Genomic DNA, 13,486 nt, shown 5'->3' on the forward strand with positions numbered 1-13,486 from the left:
AACTGCAATGTGAACAGGTGCATAACTGAACAATTTTTTGTAATTTTCTGTCTGTCAAGTGTGACACATCTATGACAGGGAAACAGTATACCTGAAATGGCTCTTATTTTACACAGCAGACTAGGAGTTTTATAAACCCCATGATCCAAATGAGATGGTCTCTGACTATCATACAGTATCATGATAATCTAATTCACTCCACAATGGCAATCCACTGATTATCTGTATGATGTCCAATAGCTTTTTCCCCCATTTATCTTTTCCTCGTAAAGGCAATTTATTCAAATATGAGGGTAGCAATTGGTTATATAACAAAGTCCACCCTTTTGATCTAGTGACAGCTGTAGCGTTTAATGAGGAAGCCAGTATGCATGAGCCGAGGAGAGTGGTTGTGGAGTTACTGCAGGGAGCCATTCAAATTGTCCCTCCAGTGAGGAAGGAGACAAATTCTAGCGCCACCTATTGGAAGTAGTAATCCTAAAAGTCAAAAGTGGCTTTTTAAACAAGCCTTTTCATAAGACTTAGGATTTATACCAGATCAGAATCCCAATTTGCAGACACGGTGTTTCGGGGTGATTGCCCCTCGTCAGTGCAAAGTGTGGGTATCTGATCTGGTTTATGAGAAGCTATGTGGAGAGCCAAAGACACTTAAAGGGGTATTCCCATCTTCAAGATCCTATCCCAATATGTAGTAAGTGTAATAATAGAATATTAGCAAATACCTCCACTTATAAATGTAGCCTAGTTTTCATGATTAGCTATGTCACTTACCTCATGTGCAGGCATGGGGATAGCGCAGGTATCCATGGCTATGACCACTAGCAACTAACTGTCCCTATGCGTTGCCTAACCTTGGATACCTAAGCTACTGTAATGCCCTGCACATAAGATAAGTGGCATAGCTTTTCAGAAGAACTACACTACATTTCTAATTGGAGGTATTTGCTCATAGTATTATAACTATTACATATTGGGGTAGAATTTTGGAGATGGGATGGGAATACCCCTTTAAGCCTTTTACACTGACCAGATAGCACTTTGAGGAGCAGCACGTAGCGGAATAAAAGTAGCGCTATACAAAAAAGATATGTGTAATCACACCAACCCCTCTACTACGCAGCAACGCCAGTGAGCTTTAGGGTCAAAACTACTAACAGATTCTCTTTAAAGCGATTGTCAGGCGCCAGCGCAGCTGTGTGACATCTGTATACTCTTTATCTTGTATTCCTCCAACATAAAGAATGAATCATTATACCAGACTTTCATTCTGACAGTCTTCTGATATATGCTTTAATCCTGATCGCTCATAAACCCTGAACATACAGCGTGTAGTAGGCGAGACTTACTTCAGAGCACGGCTCAGTGTCAAACACTGTGGACAACCAACTCTTTTAATGGAGCAACACATTGAAGAGCATAAGTTATCATAAAACACATCATAGAAGTAATAAAGGCAAAGAGATGACAGGGGAAGGGTGAGAAAGTGCACTCACTCACCTGTAACGCTGCCTGGCACTTGTCTACTAAGCCCTGGATGAGATAATATTTGGCTTCGGCCATTAATTCTTTGATCTCATGTCTGTTCTTTGGAAGAGCAATGGTGTCGTCTCGAAGATAGTTTAATATACTCCCAAAATGCTTTCCGCAGCGGTCAATAAGAATCCAGCCTGAAATGAGAGGCCTATGAATTAAAGAGTATGTTCTTCTAGAAAACCATTTTACACTCCTCCCGGAAGTGCATATACAAGTCTGCAGTGCTGAGCGCTCCCAGCATCAATCGCTGCTCAGTGTCTGGACAGAACTGCTTCTGATGATTTGTATCCTGGTAGTTGTATTCTGCTAAAAAGTCAGATTAATCTCTCCATCGTCTCTGAACCTGTGCTCAAATTCTCATATGTGAGAGAATCAGATCACAGTGACTGACACGCCTCACACTCACAGCAGAGTATGAGCTGAGTGTCATTAGTATATAGCATCCGATGCTATATGCTAGTGTGACCCCGGCCTTAAAGCACCACTTTAGCTGGCGTGGTACTTTAAATGTAAGGGGCACTTTGCACACTACGACATCGCAGGTGCGATGTCGGTGGGGTCAAATTGAAAGTGACGCACATCCGGTGTTGCAGTCGATATCGTAGTGTGTAAAGCCTTTCTGATACGATTAACGAGCGCAAAATCGTCGTTATCGTATCATCGGTGTAGCGTCAGTCATTTCCATACTTTGGAAATGACCGATGTTATTATGTTGTTCCTCGTTCCTGCGGCAGCACACATCGCTTTGTGTAAAGCCGCAGGAGTGAGGAACATCTCCTACCTGCATCCTGCGGCTCACGCCGGCTATGCAGAAGCAAGGAGGTGGGCGGGATGTTTACGTCCCGCTCAGCTCCGCCCCTCCGCTTCTATTGGCCGCCTGCCATGTGACGTCGCTATGACGCTGCACGACCCGCCCCCTTAATAAGGAGGCGGGTCGCCGGCCAGAGCGACGTCGCAGGGCAGGGAGTGCATGTGAAGCTGGCGTAGCGATAGTGTTCGCTACGCCAACTATCACCCTGATATCGCAGCTGCGACGGGGGCGGGGCAAGCATCGGTTTGCAATGTCGTAGTGTGCAAAATGCCCCTAAGTCCCGTGCACCCTGTCTTAAATTGACCCTCAGACGTTTTCAGCACCACACCGATCCCGCGGCACCATCATGTGCTCATACCTTCTGATTGGCCGGAAGTCAGAAGTTGCGTCACAAGCACTCAATGCATGTCTATGAACGAGGGTCTCAGAGTTGTCCGTATCTGTGACCTCCAGCACGCTCCATGAAAAAGTGGAGCTGCCGGCAGGTCACAAGCTTCCGAAGATAGACTGGAGCGACGATGGAAACAGATGAAGACAGCGGCAGATGAAGGCTGCCTCTAACAGCTGCGGGTCGCCCACGGCTGTTAACCTGTTAAATGCCACTGTCAATCTCTGACAGCATCATTTAACGCATGGCGGCAGGGGCACGCGCTCCTGACCCCTCATCGGCCCGCCCATGATGCGATTGTGGGACACCTATGTGTTGTCATGACAACCAGGGATCAGCTGATGACCCCTATGTCTGTCATCTTAGTACGCCTATAGAAGTCAGCCTGTGGCCGCCATTCATAGGAGACTGTGATTTCTACTATACACAGCAGTGCTGAGGCATTGCTGTATATAGAACAAGTGATCAGACTATAACAGGTTGAAGTCCCCTAAGGGAACTATTAAATACAGTACAAAGAAGAAAAAAGTATTGAGATCCTATTTCCCTTTTCCATGTACAACAATCTATATTAAACAGAATTAATGAACAAAAAAGGTCTCTAGATAGCTACCAGGACCTGTAAAAAAGTAGAAACAGACCATGAATAAATTATAAAAGTATATCTTTATAATTAATATCAAATATCACAAAAGGTTAACAAGAGGAGTACGCATGCTGGTAAACTTTTGTGATATTTGATATAAATACTAATTTTATTTATAATATATAATAAAAAAAAATATAATATAATATGATATAAATTATATTATATACACACACACACACACACACACATACATACATTACAGACCAAACGTTTGGACACACCTTCTCATCTCTAGAACAACTGTTAAGAGGAGACTTTGTGCAGCAGGCCTTCATGTAAAATAGCTGCTAGGAAACCACTGCTAAGGACAGGCAACAAGCAGAAGAGACTTGTTTGGGCTAAAGAACACAAGGAATGGACATTAGACCAGTGGAAATCTGTGCTTTGGTCTGATGAGTCCAAATTTGAGATCTTTGGATCCAATCACTTGTCTTTGTAAAAAAGGTGAACGGATGGACTCTACATGGCTGGTTCCCACCGTGAAGCATGGAGGAGGAGGTGTGATGGTGTGGGGGTGCTTTGCTGGTGACACTGTTGGGGATTTATTCAAAATTGAAGGCATACTGAACCAGCATGGCTACCACAGCATCTTGCAGTGGCATGCTATTCCATCCGGTTTGCGTTTAGTTGGACCATCATTTATTTTTCAACAGGACAATGACCCCAAACACATCTCCAGGCTGTGTAAGGGCTATTTGACTATAGGCCCTGTCACACACAGAGATATATCTGCGGCAGATCTGTGGTTGCAGTGAAATTGTGGACAATCAGTGCCAGGTTTGTGGCTGTGTACAAATGGAACAATATGTCCATGATTTCACTGCAACCACAGATCTGCCAAAGATTTATCTCTGTGTGTGACAGGGCCTTAAGAAGGAGAGTGATGGGGTGCTACGCCAGATGACCTGGTCTCCACAGTCACCAGACCTGAACCCAATCGAGATGGTTTGGGGTGAGCTGGACCGCAAAGTGAAGGCAAAAGGGCCAACAAGTGCTAAGCATCTCTGGGAACTCCTTCAAGACTGTTGGAAGACTATTTCCGGTGGCTACCTCTTGAAGCTCATCAAAAAAATGCCAAGAGTGTGCAAAGCAGTAATGAAAGCAAAAGGTGGCTACTTTGAAGAACCTAGAATATAAGACATATTTTCAGTTGTTTCACACTTTTTTAAATATTTCACTCCACATGTTTTAATTCATAGTTCTGATGCCTTCAAAGTCAATCTACAACTTTCAGAGTCCTGAAAATAAAGAAAACTCTCTGAATGAGATCGTGTGTCCAAACTTTTGGTCTGTACTGTAATTATATATAAATTATTTTTCTTTTTATTTCAAATTAACACCCTTTTACCACATTAAAAATTAAGAAAATAAATAAAAAAATCACATTTCATATCGCTGCGTTTATAAAAGTCTAATCAAGATATAAAATAAATTAATGCAAATCGGTAAACAGTTATAAGAGGGAAAAAGAAAAAAAAAAAAAAACGCCCGAATTGCAGTTTTTCGGCTGCCACAGCAACAGGAAAACATGTCACAATACATGATCAAAATATTGTATATATCCCAAAATAATTTCAATAAAAACATAAGCTCGGGGTGTTAAAAGCCCTCAAACCACTCCATATTCCAAAAATTGAAACCGTTATGGCTCTTGGGAAAACAGCAGCAAGTGACTAAATTTTTTTCCAAATTTCTGATTTTTTATTTTTATAACTTAAATAAAACAAAAACTATGCATGTTTGGTAGCTCTGTAATAGTACTGACCTGGAGAATCATACTACGCTTTTTTTGCCGCTCTTGAATTTGTTTTTACGCTTTCAACTACATCACATGATAAATTGGATGGTGTCATTCAAAAGTACAACAGGTCTTGCAAAAAACAAACTTCAGACGGGTATGCTGACAGAAGTTTAAAAAGTTGTGGATCTTGGAATAAGGCGAGTCAAAAACAAAAGTGCAAAAACTTTACAGAAAATCAAAAAAGTTGGGAAGGGGTTAATTGCCCTGTAGCTTCCAGCCTAAAGCGGGCTTTACAAGCTACGACATTGCTCAAGTGATCTCAGTGGGGGTCACTGATTTTGTGACGCACAGCCGGTCGCTTTAGCAATGCCGTTGCGTGTGACACCTATGAGCGATTTTTCATCGTCGCAAAAACGTGAAAAATCGCTCATCGGTGACATGGGGGTCCATTCTCAAATATCGTTACTGCAGCAGTAACGAAGTTGTTCCTCGTTCCTGCAGCAGCACACATCGCTCCGTGTGACACCGCAGGAACGAGGAACCTCACCTTACCTGCGTCCCGGCCACAATGCGGAAGGAAGGAGGTGGGCGGGATGTTACGTCCCGCTCATCTCCGCCCCTCCGCTTCTATTGGGCGGAGGTTCAGTGACGCTGCTGTGACGCCGCAGTGACGCTGAACGAACCGCCCCCTTAGAAAGGAGGTGGTTTGCCGGTCACAGCGACGTCGCAGGGAAGGTAAGTCCGTGTGACGGGTACGGGCGATGTTGTGTGACACGGGCAGTGATTGGCCCGTGTCGCACAACCGATGGGGGCGGGTATGCACGCTGGCGATATCGGTACCGATATCACAGTGTGTAAAGCGGCCTTTAGTCTAGGAGTCATAGAAGACCACAATTTTCACTATAATGGTAGGATTCCACTTGCAAGAGACTTGCATCGCATCTCCCGGGATGGCCTGCCTCTCTCCCGACAGAAGCCGGCCAGCTGCATCTATTTCTATGCAGCTGAGACGCTCCCGACAGGAAAGAGGCAGGCCGTCCCAGGAGATGCGATGCGAGATGCGCTCGAGTTTCTCGCAAGTGGAATCCTACCCTAAAGGCCACTTCAAACATACCGACATCGCCAACAACATCGATACTACGTCACAGTTTCTGTGACGAAAGAACAACTTCACCAGCGATCTCGTTATGTTTGACACATACCAACGATCCGCCCCCTGCTGTAAGATCGTTGGTCGTTGCTGAATATCCTGGGCCATTTTTTGCTTGTTGGAGTCCTGCTGGGCAGGATGGATCTGTATGTTTGACACCTACCAACGATCTCGTTAACGACTTAGACGAGAACTTAAAGTGTTACACGTAGGCGTGTAGTTGCGTCACCTTTTCTGCGCCCACTCTGCACCGATTGGTTGGCGCTGAGAACAGTAAGCAAACACTCGGGACCGAAGAAGGGATGAATGCGGGTGCAGATGCAGCTTCGATCCGAAAAGCAAGCAAGCAACCGGGAACAAAGTACGAATGAATCCGGGTGGAGTCGCAGGTTCTATCCTCAAAGCAAGGCTCAAAAACGGACAAAGGATGAAGCAATACAAAGTTGCCTTCTAGGCCGCCCACCTAATCAGAACGCAGTATTGGCCACCAATCGGAGTGGAGGGGTGTGGAAAAAGCGAAGCATATGCACGCCTACGTGGCTTACAGCGTCAAACACTACGCCCCTATTCGAGGTTGGAATCGTTACATAGCTGCTGTGTGACAGCGTTCCAACGACCAACGAGATTGTTACACAGGTCGCTGCATCGTTACTGAAGTCGTTGGGAAAATGACTGTGTGACATCTCACCAAAGATTTAACAACGATCCGGAAATGGTGATGTAGTAACAATCTCGTTAACGATCTCGTTATGTGTGACTGGACCTTTACACCAACACTGGAGTACCAAGTTCAAGTTCCTTTTGGGAACTATAGACTAAAAGAAAAAAAATAACTGAAAAGCTTTTCAAAATAATTAACCTCTTCACCACCCGTCGATTTTCCGTTTTTTCCTCCACTTTTTTCACTTTTTCCAAAAGCCATAACTTTTGTATTTTTTCATCAGTATAGCCATATGAGGGCTTCTTTTATGCCGGAAAAGTCGTACATTTGAGTGTCACCATTCATTCTGCTACATAGAGGAAAACAGGAAAGAAAAATTCCAAGTGTTGTGAAATTGCAAAGAAGGGAATTTTGTTACTTACCGTAAATTCCTTTTCTTCTAGCTCCTATTGGGAGACCCAGACGATTGGGTGTATAGCTACTGCCTCCGGAGGCCACACAAAGCATTACACTAAAAAGTGTAAGGCCCCTCCCCTTCTGGCTATACACCCCCAGTGGGATCACTGGCTCACCAGTTTTAGTGCAAAAGCAAGAAGGAGGAAAGCCAATAACTTGGTTAAACAAATTCACTCCGAGTAACATCGGAGAACTGAAAAACCGTTCAACATGAACAACATGTGTACCCGAAAAAACCCAAAAATCCCGAAGGACAACAGGGCGGGTGCTGGGTCTCCCAATAGGAGCTAGAAGAAAAGGAATTTACGGTAAGTAACAAAATTCCCTTCTTCTTCGGCGCTCCATTGGGAGACCCAGACGATTGGGACGTCCAAAAGCTGTCCCTGGGTGGGTAAAGAAATACCTCATGTTAGAGCTGCGAAGACAGCCCTCCCCTACGGGGAGGCAACTGCCGCCTGCAGGACTCTTCTACCTAGGCTGGCGTCCGCCGAAGCATAGGTATGCACCTGATAATGTTTGGTGAAAGTGTGCAGACTCGACCAGGTAGCTGCCTGGCACACCTGTTGAGCCGTAGCCTGGTGTCGCAATGCCCAGGACGCACCCACGGCTCTGGTAGAATGGGCCTTCAGCCCTGATGGAACCGGAAGCCCAGCAGAACGGTAGGCTTCAAGAATTGGTTCTTTGATCCATCGAGCCAGGGTGGCTTTGGAAGCCTGCGACCCTTTGCGCTTACCAGCGACAAGGACAAAGAGTGCATCGGAGCGGCGCAGGGGCGCCGTGCGGGAAATGTAGATTCTGAGTGCTCTCACCAGATCTAACAAATGTAAATTCTTCTCATACCGATGAACTGCATGAGGACAAAAAGAAGGCAAAGAGATATCCTGATTAAGATGAAAAGAGGATACCACCTTCGGGAGAAACTCCTGAATGGGACGCAGCACTACCTTGTCCTGGTGGAAGACCAGGAAAGGAGCCTTGGATGACAGCGCTGCCAGCTCAGACACTCTCCGAAGAGATGTGATCGCTACCAGAAAGGCCACTTTCTGTGATAGTCTAGAAAGTGAAACCTCCCTCAGAGGCTCGAAGGGCGGCTTCTGGAGGGCAACTAGTACCCTGTTCAGATCCCATGGATCTAACGGCCGCTTGTACGGGGGTACAATATGACAAACCCCCTGCAGGAACGTGCGCACCTTAGGAAGTCGTGCTAGACGCTTTTGAAAAAAGACGGATAGCGCCGAGACTTGCCCTTTAAGGGAGCCGAGCGACAAACCTTTTTCTAACCCAGATTGCAGGAAAGAAAGAAAGGTAGGCAATGCAAAAGGCCAGGGAGACACTCCCTGAGCAGAGCACCAGGATAAGAATATCCTCCACGTTCTGTGGTAGATCTTAGCGGACGTGGGCTTCCTAGCCTGTCTCATGGTGGCAACGACCCCTTGGGATAATCCTGAAGACCCTAGGATCCAGGACTCAATGGCCACACAGTCAGGTTCAGGGCCGCAGAATTCCGATGGAAAAACGGCCCTTGGGACAGTAAGTCTGGTCGGTCTGGTAGTGCCGACGGTTGGCCGACCGTGAGATGCCACAGATCCGGATACCACGCCCTCCTTGGCCAGTCTGGGGCGACGAGTATGACGCGGCTGCAGTCGGATCTGATCTTGCGTAGCACTCTGGGCAAGAGTGCCAGAGGTGGAAACACATAAGGGAGCCGGAACTGCGACCAATCTTGCACTAAGGCGTCTGCCGCCAGAGCTCTGTGATCGCGAGACCGTGCTATGAAGGTTGGGACCTTGTTGTTGTGCCTGGACGCCATTAGGTCGACGTCCGGCCTTCCCCAGCGGCTACAGATTTCCTGAAACACGTCCGGGTGAAGGGACCGTTCCCCTGCGTCCATGCCCTGGCGGCTGAGGAAGTCTGCTTCCCAGTTTTCTACGCCGGGGATGTGAACTGCGGATACGGTGGAGGCCGTGGCTTCCACCCACATCAGAATCCGCCGGACTTCCTGGAAGGCTTGCCGACTGCGTGTCCCTCCTTGGTGATTGATGTATACCACCGCTGTGGAGTTGTCCGACTGAATTCGGATCTGCTTTCCTTCCAGCCACTGCTGGAAGGCTAGTAGGGCAAGATACACTGCTCTGATTTCCAGAACATGGATCTGAAGGGTGGACTCCTGCTGAGTCCACGTACCCTGAGCCCTGTGGTGGAGAAAAAACTGCTCCCCACCCTGACCGACTCGCGTCTGTCGTGACTACCGCCCAAGACGGTGGTAGGAAGGATCTTCCCTGTGATAATGAGGTGGGAAGAAGCCACCATTGCAGAGAGTCCTTCTGTGAAAAGGATACTTTCCTGTTCAGGGATGTTGACTTCCCGTCCCATTGGCGGAGAATGTCCCAATAAAGAGGACGCAGATGAAACTGCGCAAACGGAACCGCCTCCATTGCCGCCACCATCTTCCCGAGGAAGTGCATGAGGCGTCTTAATGAGTGTGACTGACCTTGACGGAGAGTCTGCACCCCAGTCTGTAGTGACCGCTGCTTGTCCAGCGGAAGCTTCACTAGCACTGAGAGGGTATGAAACTCCATGCCAAGATACGTTAGTGATTGGGTCGGTGACAGGTTTGACTTTGAGAAGTCGATGATCCACCCGAACGTCTGGAGAGTCTCCAGCGCAACATTCAGGCTGAGTTGGCATGCCTCTTGAGAGGGTGCCTTGACAAGTAGATCGTCCAAGTAAGGGATCACAGAGTGTCCCTGTGAGTGCAAGACTGCTACCACTGCCGCCATGACCTTGGTGAACACCCGTGGGGCTGTCGCCAGACCGAATGACAGAGCTACGAACTGAAGATGGTCGTCTCCCATCACGAAACGTAGAAAACATTGGTGCTCTGTAGCAATCGGCACGTGGAGATAAGCATCTTTGATGTCTATTGATGCTAGGAAATCTCCTTGAGACATTGAGGCAATGACGGAGCGGAGGGTTTCATCCGGAACCGCCTGGCCTCCACGTGCTTGTTGAGCAGTTTTAGGTCCAGAACGGAACGGAAAGAGCCATCCTTTTTTGGCACCACAACCAGATTGGAGGAAAACCGTGTCTTGTTCCTGAAGAGGAACAGGGATTACCACTCCTTCTGCCTGCAGAAGAGCATCGGCTCGGTGGGGAGGTGGGGACGTTCTGAAGAATCGAGTCGGAGGACGAGAACAGAACTCTGTCCTGTGCACGTGGGCACAATGTCCCTCACCCACCGGTCTGTGACCTGTGGCAGCCAAATGTCGCCAAAGGCGAGCGAGTCTGCTATCAACCGCGGATGCGGAGAGATGAGAGAGCTGAGAGTCATGAGGAGACCGCCGTGGTAGCGGTTCCTCCGGCTGCCTTCCTTGGGCGTGATTGAGCCCCCGGAAACTGAGCCCCTCTGAGGCTTTTCAGCTCTTTTGGACGAGGACAATTGGGACCTGCCCGAGCTTGGGAAGGACCGAAACCTCGACTGTCCTTCCAGGACAGCATTAATAGGGTAAGTCGCAATGCAGACATTGCGAGGTTACGGACGCCCCTGCGGCACAAATGTACATATGCTCAAGACCAGCTGTGCAAGAACAGCTGAAAAGCTTAGGGTGCCCATACGGCTGTAAATGCCGGAGCAACCGACACGCCGATAGCCTCATAGACAGGTTTCAACCAGAGTCCATCTGTCTGGCATCTTTAAGTGAAGTCCCTCCACTGCAACTATAGCTCTAGCCGCAAGCCTGGAGATTGGAGAATCCACCTTTGGACCCTGGGTCCCGCGCTTGACCACGTCAGGGGGAAAAGGATAACGTATATCCTTAATACGTTTGCAGAAAACGCTTATCTGGTAAGCGTGGTGTTCCTGGACTGCTTCTCTGAAGTCAGCGTGGCCAGAAAAATACTCAATATACGTTTGAGCTACTGAAATGGGACTTCTCCTGCTGTGAAGCTGACTCCTCCGCTGGGGGAGCTGAGGGAGAAAGATCCAACATTCCATTGATGGACGCTATAGGATCATTCCTTATGGCGTCACCATCCGGTGTATCCGGATTGAGAGCGTTGTCAGGATCAAAGTCCTGATGAGCTACGTCTGCCTCATCATACAGAGAGCCTCCTGGGACCCCCCCCGGAGCACCGATTTTATTCCCAATGAGGGTGGCCAGGGAGCAATGATCCAGATTGCCCATGGCCTGTCCGGACTGCAAGTCTCTATCCCATTGCAACTCCATCCCTGTCCTTGGACAGGGTTGACAGGTGGTTCCTTTGGCCACGTCTAGTAGAGACCCCGGCTGACCAAGTGCTCCAGGGGAGCATTGCACACAATGGGGTTCAGTGCCGTGGAACAGTATCACATGCAGTAAAAACAGCATCGAAAGCCTGTGTTGCTTATATGCTGCTGCCGACTAGGACATAGAGCCAAGAATGGCGACCGTACAATGCAATGTATAACATACAAGCATAAAGTACAAATGAACACTGCAGCACATGCAATACAAGCAGCATAGAAAGCCTGTGCCTTGGCACCCCTGCTTTTCTGCTGCTGTAGACTAGCCATCCAGGGGAATATAGCCCAGAATATCGACCATACAGTGCAATGTATAGCATACAAGCATAAGTACAAATGAACACTGCAACCCCTGCAAGACAAGCAGCATAGAAAAAACCTGTGCCTCAGCACCCCTGCTTTTCTGCTGCTGTAGCCTAGTCACTCTAGGCGAAAATAGCCCAGACTAGCGACCGTACAGTGCAGTGTATAGCATACAAGCATAAATACACATGAACACTTCAGCACATGCAATACAAGCAGCATAGAAAGCCTGTGCCTTAGCACCCCTGCTTTCCTGCTGCTGATGTGTCGCCATCTAAGAGGGCATATAGCCAAAAATAGCGACCTATGCAGTGTAAGCATAAAAATACAAATGGACAACTGCGGTATTTAGTGGGGTCAGCACTTCAGGTGCCGCTTACCGCCCGCCTATAAGCGGGTGTGTGGTCGCCCTAGTCCTGTGCCTGGTTGCCCAGAGTCCGATCTCTCAGCTCGGACTGCAGGAATGGCTGCCGGCGTCCTTCTCCAGCTCGTGTGAGTAGGGGCGGGCCGTGGGCGTGCCCCCAAGTCAGAGCGGGAAACCGGCGTCCCACAGTGTCCAGTGAGAGGGCTGGAGCATGTAAATAAGGCTCCAGCCCTCGGCGCTGCTGATTGTACAGCGTCTCTCCCCTACCCTGATTGACAGGGTGGGGGCGGGAACGAAGCGGAGCTAGGCCGCAAAAGCCGGGGACTGGATTTATAAGCGCCGCCGCCGTAAAAGCGCGGTCGGCGCTAAGTCCCCGGCGCACTACAAGTCCCAGCCGCGCCGCCGCTCCCGGAGCGTCCGGCGCGGTAGTTCCCCATACATAAGTCACTCAGCTAGGCTGCAGTGACTGTAACCCTTTACTGTCCCCGGCGCACTAGCACACCCAGCAAGTCTGGAGTGTGCTGTGCCTGTGTGTACGGGGACACAGAGTACCTGAATGGTGCAGGGCCATGTCCCTGAACGGTACCCAGCTCCGTATCCAGCAGGTTCAATGGGTCTGTGGATGGAGCCCGGCCTCAGGGCTTTGGGGCCGGTAAGATCCCACTTCCTCAGAGCCCCTCAGGGGGATGTGGAAGGAAAACAGCATGTGGGCTCCAGCCGCCGTACCAGCAATAGGTACCTCAACCTTACAAACCACAAGCGGGGTGAGAAGGGAGCATGCTGGGGGCCCTATATGGGCCCTCTTTTCTTCCATCCGATATAGTCAGCAGCTACTGCTGACTAAACAGTGGAGCTATGCGTGGATGTCTGACCTCCTTCGCACAAAGCAGAAAACTGGTGAGCCAGTGATCCCACTGGGGGTGTATAGCCAGAAGGGGAGGGGCCTTACACTTTTTAGTGTAATGCTTTGTGTGGCCTCCGGAGGCAGTAGCTATACACCCAATCGTCTGGGTCTCCCAATGGAGCGCCGAAGAAAATAAAAGTGCAATTCCACAAATGGTTTTAATTGATCATGTTTAATATGTGGTAATACCTCACAATATGATTCACCAAGTCAGTACGAGTTTGTAGATACCAACCATGTATGG

At 48.5% G+C, this 13,486-nt stretch overlaps 1 protein-coding gene across 1 annotated transcript in view; it reads right to left on the minus strand.

The window, feature by feature from the left end:
• The window catches only part of TNFAIP1 (TNF alpha induced protein 1), a 44,948-nt gene that overhangs the window by 21,543 nt on the left and 9,919 nt on the right, over positions 1–13,486 (minus strand). The window contains exon 3 of the mRNA XM_075333234.1: positions 1,498–1,667. Within this exon, the coding sequence (XP_075189349.1) occupies positions 1,498–1,667 (170 nt within the window). The remainder of the gene's footprint in view (positions 1–1,497; positions 1,668–13,486) is intronic.

The sequence above is a fragment of the Anomaloglossus baeobatrachus genome, chromosome 2 (genome assembly GCF_048569485.1).
Source record: "Anomaloglossus baeobatrachus isolate aAnoBae1 chromosome 2, aAnoBae1.hap1, whole genome shotgun sequence".
NCBI classification, from domain to species: domain Eukaryota; kingdom Metazoa; phylum Chordata; class Amphibia; order Anura; family Aromobatidae; genus Anomaloglossus; species Anomaloglossus baeobatrachus.